This window comes from Mytilus californianus, unplaced genomic scaffold (genome assembly GCF_021869535.1).
Source record: "Mytilus californianus isolate M0D057914Y unplaced genomic scaffold, xbMytCali1.0.p SCAF_10, whole genome shotgun sequence".
NCBI lineage: Eukaryota > Metazoa > Mollusca > Bivalvia > Mytilida > Mytilidae > Mytilus > Mytilus californianus.
Genome location: NW_026262582.1, coordinates 76,337,727 through 76,353,859, shown reverse-complemented (window position 1 = coordinate 76,353,859; position 16,133 = coordinate 76,337,727). Strand labels below are relative to the sequence as shown.

Sequence of the window (16,133 nt, the reverse complement as noted above, 5' to 3'; positions counted from 1 at the left end):
TTGTGTTTGAGAAATTGTTTTTTCTGTGTTTTGTGGACTTATTTTTCATCCTTTTTCTTACAAACATGTTTTTCTTTGACTTGGTTATTGATTACTCCCTTGGTATAGTCAAACCCTTAGTATGAAAGTCATTGATTCAAATGTTCAATTGTTAGTGTTTACTGGGAAGCTTAATGGCTGTTGATTGAGGCAAATCAATGAAAAATATAAGGTATTGAAATTCATAATTTTAAAACATGAAAAGAGGTTGGAAGGGACAGATATATATCTTTACCTGGAGCATGCCTTACAATACATCTGATGTGAGAGTTCTGACAGGTCACTAATACAGGAATTATAACATTGTAACAGATAAGACAGGATAGATTGTCTGAAAAATTGAAAAAAAAATCATCTTATTATAAAAATCTGACATAGAATGGACAGTTAGTTAATACATTGTGAATTCAATGTTTTCTCTATTTTCAACAAAGTTTTCTTTTTACTGATTCTAAAAAATGGCAATTAACTTAGCAGTTGTCATAGTAGCATAGCATATTAAACATATTTTTGGAATGATTTTGCTTCACATTCATATTAAATATTTATAACTTCACAATCATCATTTATTCTAGAATACATTTTTGTTTTAAACACAGACATATAAAGAAGGAAATTCCAATATGGGAGATAACTCAATGTTATTATAATAATGACATAATATAATGACAATGTGTTACCTATTCTGACCATTGATGGCTTCATACTGAGGGTAAGGTCCACTTCTCCAAATCTCTGGCTCTGTGTGGTCATATCTGGATAGAGCACTTTCTGACAGGGATAAACTGCTGAGAGCTGAAGGCTACAACATGCAAAATACACAGTTCATATATCAATCCTATAAAACTACTATTTTCAACAGACTTATAGTCACTTCGGTTATTTTAACTGTCTTTTACTAGTCCTTTAGTCCTGTGATATTTTCAATGCTCTTATATCAGCCATTAGGGTCTGTGTTATTTTTCAAATCTTTTATTTTGTTCATAGGGTCTTGTTTTATTTTTTCAACCATATTATTTAAGTCCCGTGAGTCGTGTGATATTTTCAATGTGCTTATATAATTCCATTTGGTCTTGTTCATGTGTTACTTGTATTTTGACTACCTTAAATTAATTACTAGACTCCTGTGCTATTTTTGACGGTCTGAAACTAGGCCCTTGTGTACTGTACATTTTTAACTGTTTTTGAATTAGTCCCTTGGATCATGTGTTATTTTGAAGTGTTTAATTCTACGTTATTTGGATCATTTTTTGATATTGTCAAATTTTTATTGTTTAGTTATAGTGTATAAGCAGATCAGTTATTCTTTTACTGTAATGGGATAAATATAACAAGCATTCTCAGAGTATTGCATAGCAATACATAGTCCCCTACTGGTTAAGAATTCACTGTACTGGAACAAAATGCTAACTTGATCTATCACTTGTCAAGGTGTAAACTATATAACAAATATCAAGTCAAAATCTTCAAGCGTGACGAAAAAAAGTGTGGAAAACTGATTATTTGAGTGAATTTTCTAAGTCCAAGGACCATAACTCTGCACAAAATTATCAGACCGCAACACAATTCAAACTTGATCTGTAACTTGTCATAATAAAACTATATACCAATTATTAAATCAATATCTTCAAGCATGAAGAAAAAAAGTGTGGAAAACCGATTTGCCAGACTGACAGATGGACAGACAGACAGACAGACAGACAGAAAGACAGACAGACAGACGGAGTGCAAACCTAAAGTCCCCTTCGACTTCGTTGGTAGGGGACTAATAAATCCATTGGTTTAAAGCCCTATTCCCTGGTAAGATTTGACCATGTGATGGGATAAACCTTGTATTACAATAACCTTATAAAACCATTGATTTAAAGCCTTTTCCCTGGTAAGATTTGACCATGTGATGGGATAAACCTTGTATTACAATAATCTTATAAAACCATTGGTTTAAAGTCCTATTCCCTGGTAAGATTTGACCATGGGATGGGATCAACCTTGTATTACATTAACCTTATAAAACCATTGGTTTAAAGCCCTTTTTCCCTGGTAAGATTTTACCATGGGATGGGATAAACCTAGTATTACAATAACCTTATTAAACCATTGGTTTAAAGCCCTTTTCCCTGGTAAGATTTGACCATGGGATGGGATAATCCTTGTATTACAATAATCTTATAAAACTATTGGTTTAAAGCCCTTTTCCCTGGTAAGATTTGACCATGTGATGGGAATAAACATGTATAGATTTGATTGATTGATTGTTGGTGTTCAATACCACTATCAGCACACTTGGCTGCATCATGACGGCCAGATTTTATTGGTTGAAGAATCCCAAGTCCCTGAAGAAAACCCCAGACTTTTAACCTGAAAACTAGCAAGCCTAGTCAACTACAATTGGAGTTGTACGACCTTGCAACAAGCAGAGTCAAGACTTACAACTTATGTGTGTTGAAGCATGTAGATTGAATTATTTGTTCTGTTACAGAAGATATATAACAAAGTTTTCAGGTAAAGAAAACCTATATGTAGTAAAATTTTAAACAAAAGACATGCCACAAATACCATACCTCATGATAAACTGACGGCTGACCAAAGGAAGGAATACGGAATGTCTTTATCTTTGGTTTTCCATCACTACTAACAATATCCTGTAAAGATAAAAATACAAATCCTATTTATAAAATATTTCAGAAAACAAAAATACAAGAATATACTAATAAAAAAGTAACATCAGGTACAAAATTAAAAATCCTCAGGAACAAAAATTAAAAAAGCATGCTTATAATAAACCTCAGGAATAAAAATAAACAATTTACTTTTAAATGCTTCTTCAATGTTAAAAATCAAACTTAAAAAATACCACTTGAATGTTAAAATAAAAATTGTAATTATAAAATACCTCATGAAAATATATACATACATACATAGATGTATCAGACTTATAAAATACAGCAGTTTTAAAATTAAATATACTAAAACACTCTAAATCCTAATTTGAAAAACCTCAGTCATAAAAATAATATTATAAATATAAAATACTTAAAATTAATCATAAAAATAAAAAATGTACACATTAAATACATCTGTCTTAAAATAAAAATCGTACAAGTATAAATCAAAATAAATGAGGATAGTGTCCACATGTGGACATAGATGATGCCCCTGCTTGCATATCATATAGTTATAAAGGGACATAACTGAAGAACGGTAAAAGTGACGCTACCCAAATTTGAACTTGATCTGAGTTTTGTGGTAATAAGCATTGTGTGTAAGTCTCATAACATTTGGTTGAGGCTAACTTAAGTAGAGAACAGAAACTAAATATTCAGCAATTTTTCTATTGTAAACACGCATAACTCTAGAACGGTTGTGTATAAGTTTTATAACATTTGGTTGAGACAAACTAAAGTTAGAGAACGGAAACGAAAAATTCAGCAATTTTTATGTATATAAAGGGACATAACTCAAGAATGGTAAAAGTGTCGCCACCAAATTCTGTACTTAAATCTGTATTATGTAGTAATAAGCATTGTGTATAAGTTTCATAACATTTGGTTGAGGCAAACTAAAGTTAGAAAACGGAAACAAAAAATTTGTACTTGATATTAGTTTTGTGGTAATGAATATTGTGTATAGGTTTCATAATGTTTGGTTGGGGCAAACTTAAGTTACAGAATGGAAACTAAAAATTTTGCAATCTTTCGATTTATAAAGGGGCATATAACTCAATAATGGTTAAAGTGACACTACCCAAATTCAACTTGATCTGTGTTTTATCAGTGGAAGTCAAAATTAAACATTGCATTGTATAAAGCATTGATTGTAGTTGATTCAATTATAATCATGGACAAAGGAAGATAACTCCAATTTAAAAAAATACTTGATATTTAGAAGAAAATAAAAATTTTGCAATTTTTCCATTTATAAAGGGGTATAACTCTAGAATGGTTAGAGTGACGTCACCAAAATTCAAACTTGATCTGTGTTTTGTGGTAATAAGCATTGTGTATAAGTTTAATAACATTTGGTTGAGACAAACTTAAGTTAGAGAACAGAAACTAAATATTTTGCAAATTTTCCATTTATAAAGGGGCATAACTCTAGAACAGTTAAGTAGACGCCACCAAAATTCAAACTTGATCTGTGTTTTGTGGTAATAAACATTGTGTATAAGTTTCATAACATTTGGTTGAGGCAAAAATAATTGAGAGAACGGAAACTAAAAGTTTTGCAATTTTTCCATTTATAAAGGGGCATAACTCTAGAACGGTTAAAGTGATGCCACCAAAATTCAAAATTAATCTGAGTTTTGTGGTAATAAGCATTGTGTATAAGTTTCATAACATTTGGTTGAGGAAAACTCAAGTTAGAGAATTTTGGGACGTACGTTCAGACGGACAAGGGTAAAACTTAATGCCCCCACCGCTACGGTGGGGGCATAAAAAAAAATTATTTATAAAATTACTCAGAAATAGAATTTAAAATAGAACTTATAACATATCTGAGAAAATATAAGGACAAATTTTACATAAAAATACCTCAGAGATAAAATTAAAATATCTTTGTTATACAAAACCTCAGGATTAAGTATAAAAATTGTACTAATATTAATATGTCAGTAAGTTTTATCAATACAATACTTCATCTCTGGCAACCAGAAACTAGTTACAATATATATCTATTCAGTAGTCCATAATCTGTGAGTATCCATTATAAATCTTAAATCATAGTCAAATCTATCTATTATAAATCTTAGTCAAACCTGTCTATTATAAATCTTAGTCAAACCTGTCTATTAAAAATCTTAAATCTTAGTCAAATCTATCTATTATAAATCTTAGTCAAACCTGTCTATTATAAATCTTAAATCTTAGTCAAACTTATCTATTATAACTCTTAAATCTTAGTCAAACTTATCTATTATAACTCTTAAATCTTAGTCAAATCTATCTATTATAAATCTTAGTCAAACCTGTGTATTAAAAATTTTAAATCTTAGTCAAACTTATCTATTATAACTCTTAAATCTTAGTCAAACTTATCTATAATAAATCGTAAATCTTAGTCAAACCTACGGAATCTATAATAAATCTAAGTCAAACCTATCCGTATTATGAATTTGAAATCTTCACCATTGGGTATTGCATATCTAGATGAATTTAATGTAAATAAAATGAAAAACAACCTGCTCTTGACTAAGTAACACATTTATTTGTCTTTCATAGGAAAATTGTGATCATTATTTTTTCTTTGCACATATTTTTTTTCACTTTACCACTGTCTTAAGATTTGTTATTTTATTTCCAGTTCTAATAAAAACTGGATTCTAACTTCCCTAATTCAACCTACTAACCGATATTTTATTTCATAAAAAGTAAAACCAGCCGACACAGATCTCATCTTCAACTCTGATCAAATAATAAAAATACAATACAATGAAGCTGTATATTAATTACTGAAAACAATCAATTGTTTAATATCACTCACAATCTATTTTTACATCAAGTTTATCATCCCATCTTTTTAAGGAATGACTGTAATATTTTTTCTGTCGATGAAGAAATAACATCAAAAATGTGGTGCACACTGAATAACCCGCATAGCGGGTTATTTTAAAGTGTGCACCACATTTTTTATGTTATTTCGAATAGACAGAAAAAATATTACAGTCATTTCTTATAATTTAATTCTAAATTCCATTTTAAACCGGAGTAAACCATGAAAAAACGTTGATGACGTCACGGTCACATGACAAAATTATGTCTATGAGCTGATAAACAAAACAACGTCAGCCAATCAGCAGACGCGTTACATCCAAAATTAAATTATTTTTACATCAAGTTTATCATCCCATCTTTTGAGGAATAAAACAAAGATTTGTGGAAAGATAATTGTCAGATTGAATTTAACAAAAATCTGGGAAAAATGAAGTTAAATGTACATGTCTTTTGATTGAGTTAAGCCATTTTAATTGATATTTTATAGTGTGTCTTTCTATGTTGTGATGTTACACTACTGTTTCAGATAAGGGTGAAGGTTTGGTACCATTAAAACGTTTAAACCCGCTGCAATTGTTTGCACCTGTCCTAAGTCAGGAATCTGATGTTCAGTAGTTGTCGTTTGTTGATGTGGTTCATAAGTGTTTCTCGTTTCTCGTTTTTTATATAGATTAATTAGACCGTTGTTTTTCTCGTTTGAGTGGTTTTACACTAGTAATTTTTGGGGCCCTTTATAGCTTGCTGTTCGGTGTGAGCCAAGGCTTTGTGTTGAAGACCGTACTTTGACCTAAAATGGTTTACTTTTATAAATTTTGACTTGGATGTAGAGTTCTCTCATTGGCACTCATACCACATCTTCTTATATCTATGTACACAGAATCCAAAGGTGACTGTCAGCATAAACCATAAACCAAAGGTTCCTAAGGTGACTGTCAGCATAAACCAAAGGTTCCTAAGATGACTGTCAGCATAAACCAAAGGTTCCTTAAGGTGACTGTCAGCATAAACCAAAGGTTCCTTAAGTTGACTGTCAGCATAAACCAAAGGTTCCTAAGGTGACTGTCAGCATAAACCAAAGGTTCCTTAACTTTTTCGTCTTAAAGTAGCTGGGGTGTCTAGATGATAGATTTTTCTTAAACTTCTGTAAAACATTTCTGGGTCAATGTGCATGATGTGGTTTCAAATTTCATTATAAAACTGGGGGTTGTGAACTTTTTTTTTTGTTTTTTTGGTTAAAATAAATTGAAATTAACAAAATCACAGTTATCTTACATTGATTTATATAGGGGAAACTTTTTTCTTATTGAGGATACATTGAACGATAGAATTGTTAAAATTCAATACGGTTATTGCTTTTCATAAATATTCTCGAAAATTCAAATAATATAGACTGTCAAAGGCCTAATATTTCTTTAAAATCCTCTAAAACACAAATTGTCCTTATTTCAATATAATTATCTGCCCTTGATTTTAAAAGGATTTTTTCTGAAAATTAAAAAATAGAATTAACAGCACTTAACTTTTTTGATAGTTTAATCTTCAAATTTCAAGTTTTCAATGTTTCTGTTGTTTATTGAATGGTACTTGGTAAAATATTATTAAACCAAAAAAGTATTTTTGCAACATGCCAAGAAGGAATGCTCAGAAAAGACACCCAATCTACCTTAAATAACAACGCAAAAGAGTTTATTCGATATAGAAACCAGACTGCCCATAAACCTTGCATGTTTGTTGGAGCCATTTTTAGAGTTTTTCTTTATTTAACAGACATTTTCATCTAGGAAAAGCTGTCTTTAGCATTTTTAAACAGACTTTTCAGCTAGGAAGAGCTGTCTTTAGAGGGTTTTTTTCTTTCTATATCAAACAGACATTTTGTTGCTAAAGAGAGTTGTCTTTCAACTTTTCTTTTCTTTCATGTCAATTAGTTATTTTTCCAGTTTATTTCAGACCCATCACCACCTGATTCCGAGATGTTTCTCTATTTTCACAGGTGATTTATTGAGCAAGTCTACATAATCCTATAATTCTTAATTACCGTCAGAGAAAGATGACTTTTAATCAATGAACAATGACTTGACTGTGTAATTACTGGATCCACTATAACATCATTAAAAACACAAGTTTACTGGATCCCTGTTCTAAACATAAATGATTAAAACTTTCAAGACAATTAAAACCATTATTTCCTTTCAACAAGATAATCAATGATTTCATCACATCAAGAAGAACGAAAGGCTATGAAGTGGACCGTTTAGATAAAAAGATAGAAAATATCATAGTGGGTTTCTATAAAAAAAAGTTTAATAAAAATAAAACATTTGTGAACATTTGGTCAATTTTCAAAATTTACAAAAAAGTTTATAATCAATAAGTAGTGGTGTGCACATACACGTAACAGCTCAGTAGTCATCAGTTAGAAGTGGTTAGTAGATACACCTAACAAATCAGTGGCACAATAAGTGACCATCATCAGTTAGTAGTGGTTAGAAGATCAGTTAGTAGTGGTTAGTAGGTATATCTACCAAATCAGTGGTACAATCAGTGACCATCATCATTTAGTAGTGGTTAGAAGATCAGTTAGTAGTGGTTAGTAGGTATATCTACCAAATCAGTGGTACAATCAGTGACCATCATCAGTTAGTAGTGGTTAGAAGATCAGTTAGTAGTGGTTAGTAGGTATATCTACCAAATCAGTGGTATAATCAGTGACTATCATCAGTTAGTAGTGGTTAGTAGGTATATCTACCAAATCAGTGGTATAATCAGTGACTATCATCAGTTAGTAGTGGTTAGTAGGTATATCTACCAAATCAGTGGTACAATCAGTGACCATCATCAGTTAGTAGTGGTTAGAAGATCAGTCAGTAGTGGTTAGTACAAACACTTAACAAATGTGTGGTACATTCAGTGACCATCATCAGTTAGAGGTGGTTAGAAAATCAGTAAGTAGTGATAAGTAAGTACACCTAACAAATCAGAGGTACAATCAGAGATCATCATTATTTAGTAGTGGTTAGAAGATCAGTTAGTAGATATACCTATAAATGTAACAAATTTGCCTATTGCCCTATCCAATTCAATTGATTTGAATAAAATACTGTTTAAACTAAACCTAACAAATCAGTGGCACAATCAGTGACTATCATCAGTTAATGGTGGTTAGAAGATCAGTTAGTAGTAATTAGTAGCTAGACACATCAAACAAATCAGTGGTACAATCAGTGACTATCATCAGTTAGTGGTAGTTAGAAGATCAGTTAGCAGTGGTTAGTAGGTACATCTTACAAATCAGTGGTACAATCAGTGACTATCATCAGTTAGCAGTGGTTAGTAGGTACATCTTACAAATCAGTGGTACAATCAGTGACTATCATCAGTTAGCAGTGGTTAGTAGGTACATCTTACAAATCAGTGGTACAATCAGTGACTATCATCAGTTAGCAGTGGTTTGTAGGTACATCTTACAAATCAGTGGTACAATCAGTGACTATCATCAGTTAGCAGTGATTAGTAGGTACATCTTACAAATCAGTGGTACAATCAGTGACTATCATCAGTTAGTAGTGATTAGAAGATCATTAGTAGTGGTTAGTACAGACACCTAACAAATCAGTGACCATTATCAGTTAGTCATGGTTAGAAGATCGTTTAGTGGTGGTTAGTAGATACACCTAACAAAAGTGTGGAACAAGGCGTGACCATAACCAGTTATCAGTGGTTGGTAGGCACATATTTCCAATCAGTGGTACAATCAGTAACCATCATTAGTTAACAGTGGTTTGAAGATCAAATAGTAGTGGCATGTAGATACACCTAACAAATTAGTGACAAAATCAGTGACCATCATCAGCAAGTAGTTCTTAGAATTTACATCTAACAAATTAGTGGTAAAATCAGTGACCATCATCAGTTAGTAGTGGTTAATAGTTGTTAGTTGGTACACTTAACAAATTAGTGGTACAATCAGTGACCATCATCAGTAAGTAGTGGTTAGTAAATCAGTTAGCAGTGGTTAGTAAATACACCTAACAAATCAGTGACCATCATCAGTTAGCAGTGGTTAGTAGTGGTTAGTACACTACTAGATACATCTAACAAATCAGTGGTACAATCAATGACCATCATCAGTTAGCAGTGGTTAGTAAATACATCTAACAAATCAGTGGTACAATCAATGACTACCATCAGTTAGTAGTGGTTAGTAGTGGTTAGTAAATACACCTAACAAATCAGTGGTACAATCATGGATCATCATCAGTTAGTAGTGGTTAGTAAATACACCTAACAAATCAGTGGTACAATCAGTGACCATCATCAGTTAGTAGTGGTTAGTAGATATATCTAACAAATCAGTGGTACAATCAGTGACCATCATCAGTTAGTAGTGGTCAGTAGTTGTTAGTTGGTACACTTAACAAATTAGTGGTACAATCAGTGACCATCATCAGTAAGTAGTGGTTAGTAAATACACCTAACGAATCAGTGACCATCATCAGTTAGCAGTGGTTAGAAGTGGTTAGTACACTACTAGATACATCTAACAAATCAGTGGTACAATCAATGACCATCATCAGTTAGTAGTGGTAAGTAAATACACCTAGCAAATTAGTGGTACAATCAGTGACCATCATCAGTTAGCAGTGGTTAGTAGTGGTTAGTAGATACACCCAACAAATCAGTGGTACAACTGCTGATATATAATTATCACTATCTAGCAGATGTCTACTGATTTATCAGATGTTCAATCAATTAACTGAGTTTATAACTGATACTTCTGGTCACTGGTTTCTGGTTTAATCCTTGATGGTTTTAAATCTTTATGTCAATGATATTAAATCTTTATGTTGATTGTTTTAAATCTTTATGTTGATGGTTTTAAATCTTTATGTTGATGATATTAAATCTTTATGTTGATGGTTTTAAATCTTTCTGTTGATGGTTTTGAATCTTTATGTTGATGATTTTGAATCTTTATGAAGATGGTTTTAAATCTTTATGTTGATGGTTTTAAATCTTTATGTTTTTGAATCTTTATGTTGATGATTTGTTTTTTCTTCATCATAGCTAACTCATACATTTAGTTAAAGTTGTTATCCCAAGTTCTTCAAATGTCAGTTTCTAAGCTAAGATTTTCATTTTGAGTTTCATGGTATAATGTATAATTATAAAAAAGAAGATGTGGTATGATTGCCAATGAGACAACTCTCCACAAGAGACCAAATGACACAGAAATTAAAAACTATAGGTCACCGTACGGCCTTTGACAATGAGCAAAGCTCATAATGCACAGTCAGCTATAAAAGGCCACGAAATGAAAATGTAAAACAATTACAAAGAACATTTTCTTCTTTTATTAATTAAAAAAATATGGAAAACAATTCCAAATGATTATTTCTTAACATGCTTAAATGAAACAATTTATGATCATCAAAGATTGACAACTACAAAGCAAAGGGAGATAATTGTTACCCCTGTATGTTCCTTCATCACACTACAGTATAAAACCACTGCACAATCCCTCAGTGTCAAGGTATGACAATGCAGACCATCAATTTACTTTAATAATTGATTCTGTGAACAAACAGTCAGCCTCCATATTATCCCTCTGGGGCAGGCTCTTCATTCCATTTGTATGAAGTATTAGTACACAACAATCATCATTAAACAAACAAATTTCAATCTCTATCATTCCTCTGCCTTCTCAGTTATATTTATTTGAATACATAACCATCCTTCTGAACAGTGTGGCTTACAGGTTTTACCAAATAGTACTGAAACAAACACACCCCTCAAAATTTAAATTTAGAATATCTTATAATACACCTCTCCTGTTGTATCACACTCAATACTTTATATGAAATATTACCTTCAGTAAACACACCTGATTGTCAGGCACTGATTGTCAGGTACTGATTGTCCAGGGAATTAATTCCAGTCTAATACCAGTCTAATTTGTCAGTATTCATCATGATTAGTTATAATATTGTACATGTCTATAGAAGGTGATAAAGTATTACAGATTGAACAGGTGCTTCTTCTATTATCACATTGGCTTACTGTTATTAAGGTAACATGAAGGGCAATTAACATCAATTACATGTATGGATAGGATACATAAGTACAGGAGGGGATAAATGTCTGTTGTCATAGAAAGAAAGATAAACAATAGTTAAACAAAAAATATGAGAGGACATATATAACTCAGGAAAAAAATTAAATTAGAGAACTTATTTTCTTGCTACAAAACCAAATAGAAAAGCCTGATGTGTAATGAAAAAAATTCTCAAATAATAGTTTGCCAACCACAAAAATTTCTATAATATCAATTATCAAACTACTAAATAATGTCATTTTAAATGTACCCTTGTCTGAAATCAGAAAGTGTAGGTCAGTTAATTCAAAACAATAAAATGATATATAAGTTGCCTCACTGTGATAAAGTACATATAGTTTAGATAAAATATGACAAAAAAAGAAAGTGGATTACTTTATTACAGTTTGAACTAAATTTGAAGTAAAATTTGGGTGATTTTAACCCAGTTTAATTATAAAACATTTTCAATTTAAACATATATAAGGCACAATATCCTCCATTCAATTAAAGATTTGAAAACACACATATAAAAAATCTACTTAATTTCATGAAAACCACAAAACAAATCACAAAACCAAGGATTTGTATAGTAAGACTTACTATACAAATCCTTGACAAAACTACTCTTAAAATTCTATAAATATATATACACTTTATTTTTTATGGCACAATAAAATATAATATCAAAATGACTTTCAGGCAATTATATATGAGAATTTGATTTAAATCTAATAAATTAAATTCATTATCTATACAATGTATCATTGTTTTTCTTATACAAGTATATAATGTTCATAAATTAAGTGAAAATGATAAAATTAGGTGATAAATTAAGGAAAATAAAAGCATCTACTACCAAAATTATATATGTGTAAAAACAGTTTATTATAAATATCACATGTCCAATATCAATATTACATCTGTTCAGTGTTCATAAAATCAGTCTACAATTATAAAACTATATAAATACCGGTACACACTGTTCTGATTTCATTTATGAATATAACCAGTATCAAAAATAATATGTAAGCTGGTCCTTGTTTGGCAAGCTGGGTCCCAGTTTAAAGAGAGCTAGCTTAAAGGAAATGCAATTATTTCAAAGTAAATTTCACAATGATGCATGAAAAATAAATCTATTCATACTGGTACTTTCTAAAACTGTTTATAAAAAAAGATTTCCTAACCAGGTTTTATTGTTCAGTGGTTATATATCGTTTGTTGGTGTGGTTCATAAGTGTTTTTTATATAGATTAGACCGTTGGTTTTCCTGTTTGAATTGTTTTACACTAGTCATTTTGGGGCCTTTACAGCTTGCTGTTCGTTGTGAGCCAAAGCTCCATGTTGAAGGACGTACTATGACCTATAATTGTTTACTTTTTACACATTGTGACTTGGATGGAGAGTTGTCTCATTGGCACTCATACCACATCTTCTTATCTATATTAAACAATTAAAGGAGTCCTTAGAGTTTACATAAAATATATATATGTAAAAAGATTCCACTTTATAATACCTTCACTCATTCATGGCAGGTCACAGAAACACAGAAAGAAGTATAAAAAAGCCAAGGTCAAACAATCAATATCAATCAATACCGTTAGACTTTCCTGTCTTAATTATTTATAATGGATGGTCTTTGTTCTTAATGAAAATTACACAAAAAATATTTGGCAAGAATTGGATGTAACTTTTCATCAACATAATTTGTCTGAAACTTTATATTGATCTGCACATCTTCTTTAAAAACAAATGAACAAGGCATGAGAGAGTTAATTAGAAAATTGAATCCTGTAATACAACAATAGCATTAAGACCTGAACAATGCAGCCATACCATTGTGTGTGCAGCATTAAAAACCAGTAAAAAGTTACAACTAATCAAATGAATGGACAAAAATATCATTAAAGTAACAGTACAAATAAACTCTTATTCTTTTCTCATAAATCTACTACAGTCCTCCAATTATTTAATCATAATTAACATTATTTTCAGTAATAATTAACAATATTTTGCGGAATAATTAACATTATTTTCAGTCAGAAACGTAGAAACATGTATCCATTTAAACAAACCGATATTATACAAAACTTAAAGCAAACATCGCAAATTCATACACCCAACCCCTTGATATATTTTACGGTATACTCCAAAACTATTAAAATTTTTAAAAATTTAAAAGAAGATTTACGATGACATTTATAATTAGTATTCTAGTTAATGTTTCACTAAAATAAAGACTTTGTTTTAAAAACACTTGACCACAGATTAACTTTCTAAATAATAAAGGTAAACAAACACAGTCAATATAATATCCACAAAAACAAAATTAATTGATTATCTAAGATGAGTTATCTCCCCATGTAAAGTAGTTTTGCAGTGCATTCTTTACAATTTACTTAACAACAATCTATTTAATCATGCATAGATAAAAATTGATTCAAACTTTTTACCCTAAAAGCCAGCATCCAACATTGGCTCCAAGTAAATTAGGAGAATGAATCAGGAGTATTAAGACATTAATTTAGTTATAGCGTGTATAATTCAATGGCATCATTGTTTCTGTGCAGCCACGATTCTCCTTTTAATTCACCATTAAATTGAAAGTAATCAGGTGAAAAAACCACTTTAATCACTTCCAATGAAATCTCCTGGAACCATTCTCTCAATTACTGTAAACCTAGAACGTCTTTTAATCTATCAAATTTACATTTTATTACTGTATTATACTAATTTGCTTTTATTTGATGTAATTTTTTCACTTTAATTAATTTCCTAAATTTCAATTAAAAGTAACAGAAATCCTTTTCAGTATAATGCACAAAACTTTTTACTTCAAGATATTCTGAGCAAATCAAAGTGATTTTGAATTTTCTGAACAAATCAAAGTGATTTTGAATTTTCTGAACAAATCAAAGTGATGTTGAATTTTCTGAACAAATCAAAGTGAATACAATCATTGAAAATGTTTCAATTAAAATCTCTAAAGAGTCTGTTGTACTCACAATGGCCCTTGCATATAAACTGTCCCCTTTAGAGAAGGTTTCTTTTAATTCATGATGGCCTTGAAGACCCCTTTACATCAGGTAATATAACTTTATACTTCTCTATATAGGGAAATTATAGTATCGCAACAATAATAACTCACATTCTGATATCTGATACATATACATGATATATCAGTATGCAGACTTTCCTAAAACCACAATAATAACTCACATTCTGATATCTGATACATAAACATGATATATCAGTATGCAGACTTTCCTAAAACCACAATGATAACTCACATTCTGATATCTGATACATAAACATGATATATCAGTATGCAGACTTTCCTAAAACCACAATAATAACTCACATTCTGATATCTGATACATAAACATGATATATCAGTATGCAGACTTTCCTAAAACCACAATAATAACTCACATTCTGATATCTGATACATAAACATGATATATCAGTATGCAGACTTTCCTAAAACCACAATAATAACTCACATTCTGATATCTGATACATAAACATGATATATCAGTATGCAGACTTTCCTGAAACCACAATAATTAATCTCGCATTTTTGTCCACTCTTTAAATATAGCAATAATTTTTAAATTGACAGTATTCTAAAAGGTAGTAGGAACCACAAACATGTTGATGACAGATCTAATGGATGTTTTTAAATATTATTTTGAAGTTTAGACTCATTACTATTGATAGCTTGATGTAATTGCATAGATGCCCATCTTTTGTAGAAGTCCATATTCTACCTTCTAAATTACGGTTATTTTTGTAGTTGGGTTGCTGTCTCATTGGCCTATACTGACCTCAGCTCCTTTTGGTCAGACTGAATTCCCCTGTTTAGATGTTTCTGTGCTAGCTAAGCCTGAACTTTACAATTAGAATGTTTTAAAACTTGTAACAGGCACAAAATGTTGTTGGGTAAACCATGTTGTACATGGATGTGTTAGAATTTCTAAGTCTGAACTCTCTTAGCTGCAGAACTGTAACTCATATGGTCCTTAGGATATTTTTTGACAATTTATGGACCACAGACAGCAAATTGTCAAAAAAATATCTTAGAGACCATATATAAGAGTTAGGGTTCCACAGAACTCCCTGTGTGGATATTTTTGCATTTCCAAGTCTGAGTGACAGAACTCCCTGTGTGAATGTTTGAGCATGTGTGTGACAGTGAGTGAACTCCCTGTGTGGATGTTTCAGCATGTGTGTGACAGTGAGTGAACTCCCTGTGTGGATGTTTCAGCATGTGTGTGACAGTGAGTGAACTCCCTGTGTGAATGTTTGAGCATGTGTGTGACAGTGAGTGAACTCCCTGTGTGGATGTTTCAGCATGTGTGTGACAGTGAGTGAACTACCTGTGTGGATGTTTCAGCATGTGTGTGACAGTGAGTGAACTCCCTGAGTGAATGTTTGAGCATGTGTGTGACAGTGAGTGAACTCCCTGTGTGGATGTTTCAACATGTGTGTGACAGTGAGTGACAGAACTC

The 16,133-nt window shown here is 31.2% G+C and overlaps 1 protein-coding gene across 1 annotated transcript in view; it reads right to left on the bottom strand.

Annotated features, from left to right (window-relative positions):
* LOC127718560 (hyccin-like) overlaps window positions 1-16,133 on the bottom strand; it is an 88,933-nt gene that overhangs the window by 11,272 nt on the left and 61,528 nt on the right. The window contains exons 6-8 of the mRNA XM_052224626.1: window positions 2,601-2,681; window positions 720-841; window positions 275-370 (exon numbers count right to left, since the gene is read on the bottom strand). Coding sequence (XP_052080586.1) covers window positions 275-370; window positions 720-841; window positions 2,601-2,681 — 299 coding nt within the window. The remainder of the gene's footprint in view (window positions 1-274; window positions 371-719; window positions 842-2,600; window positions 2,682-16,133) is intronic.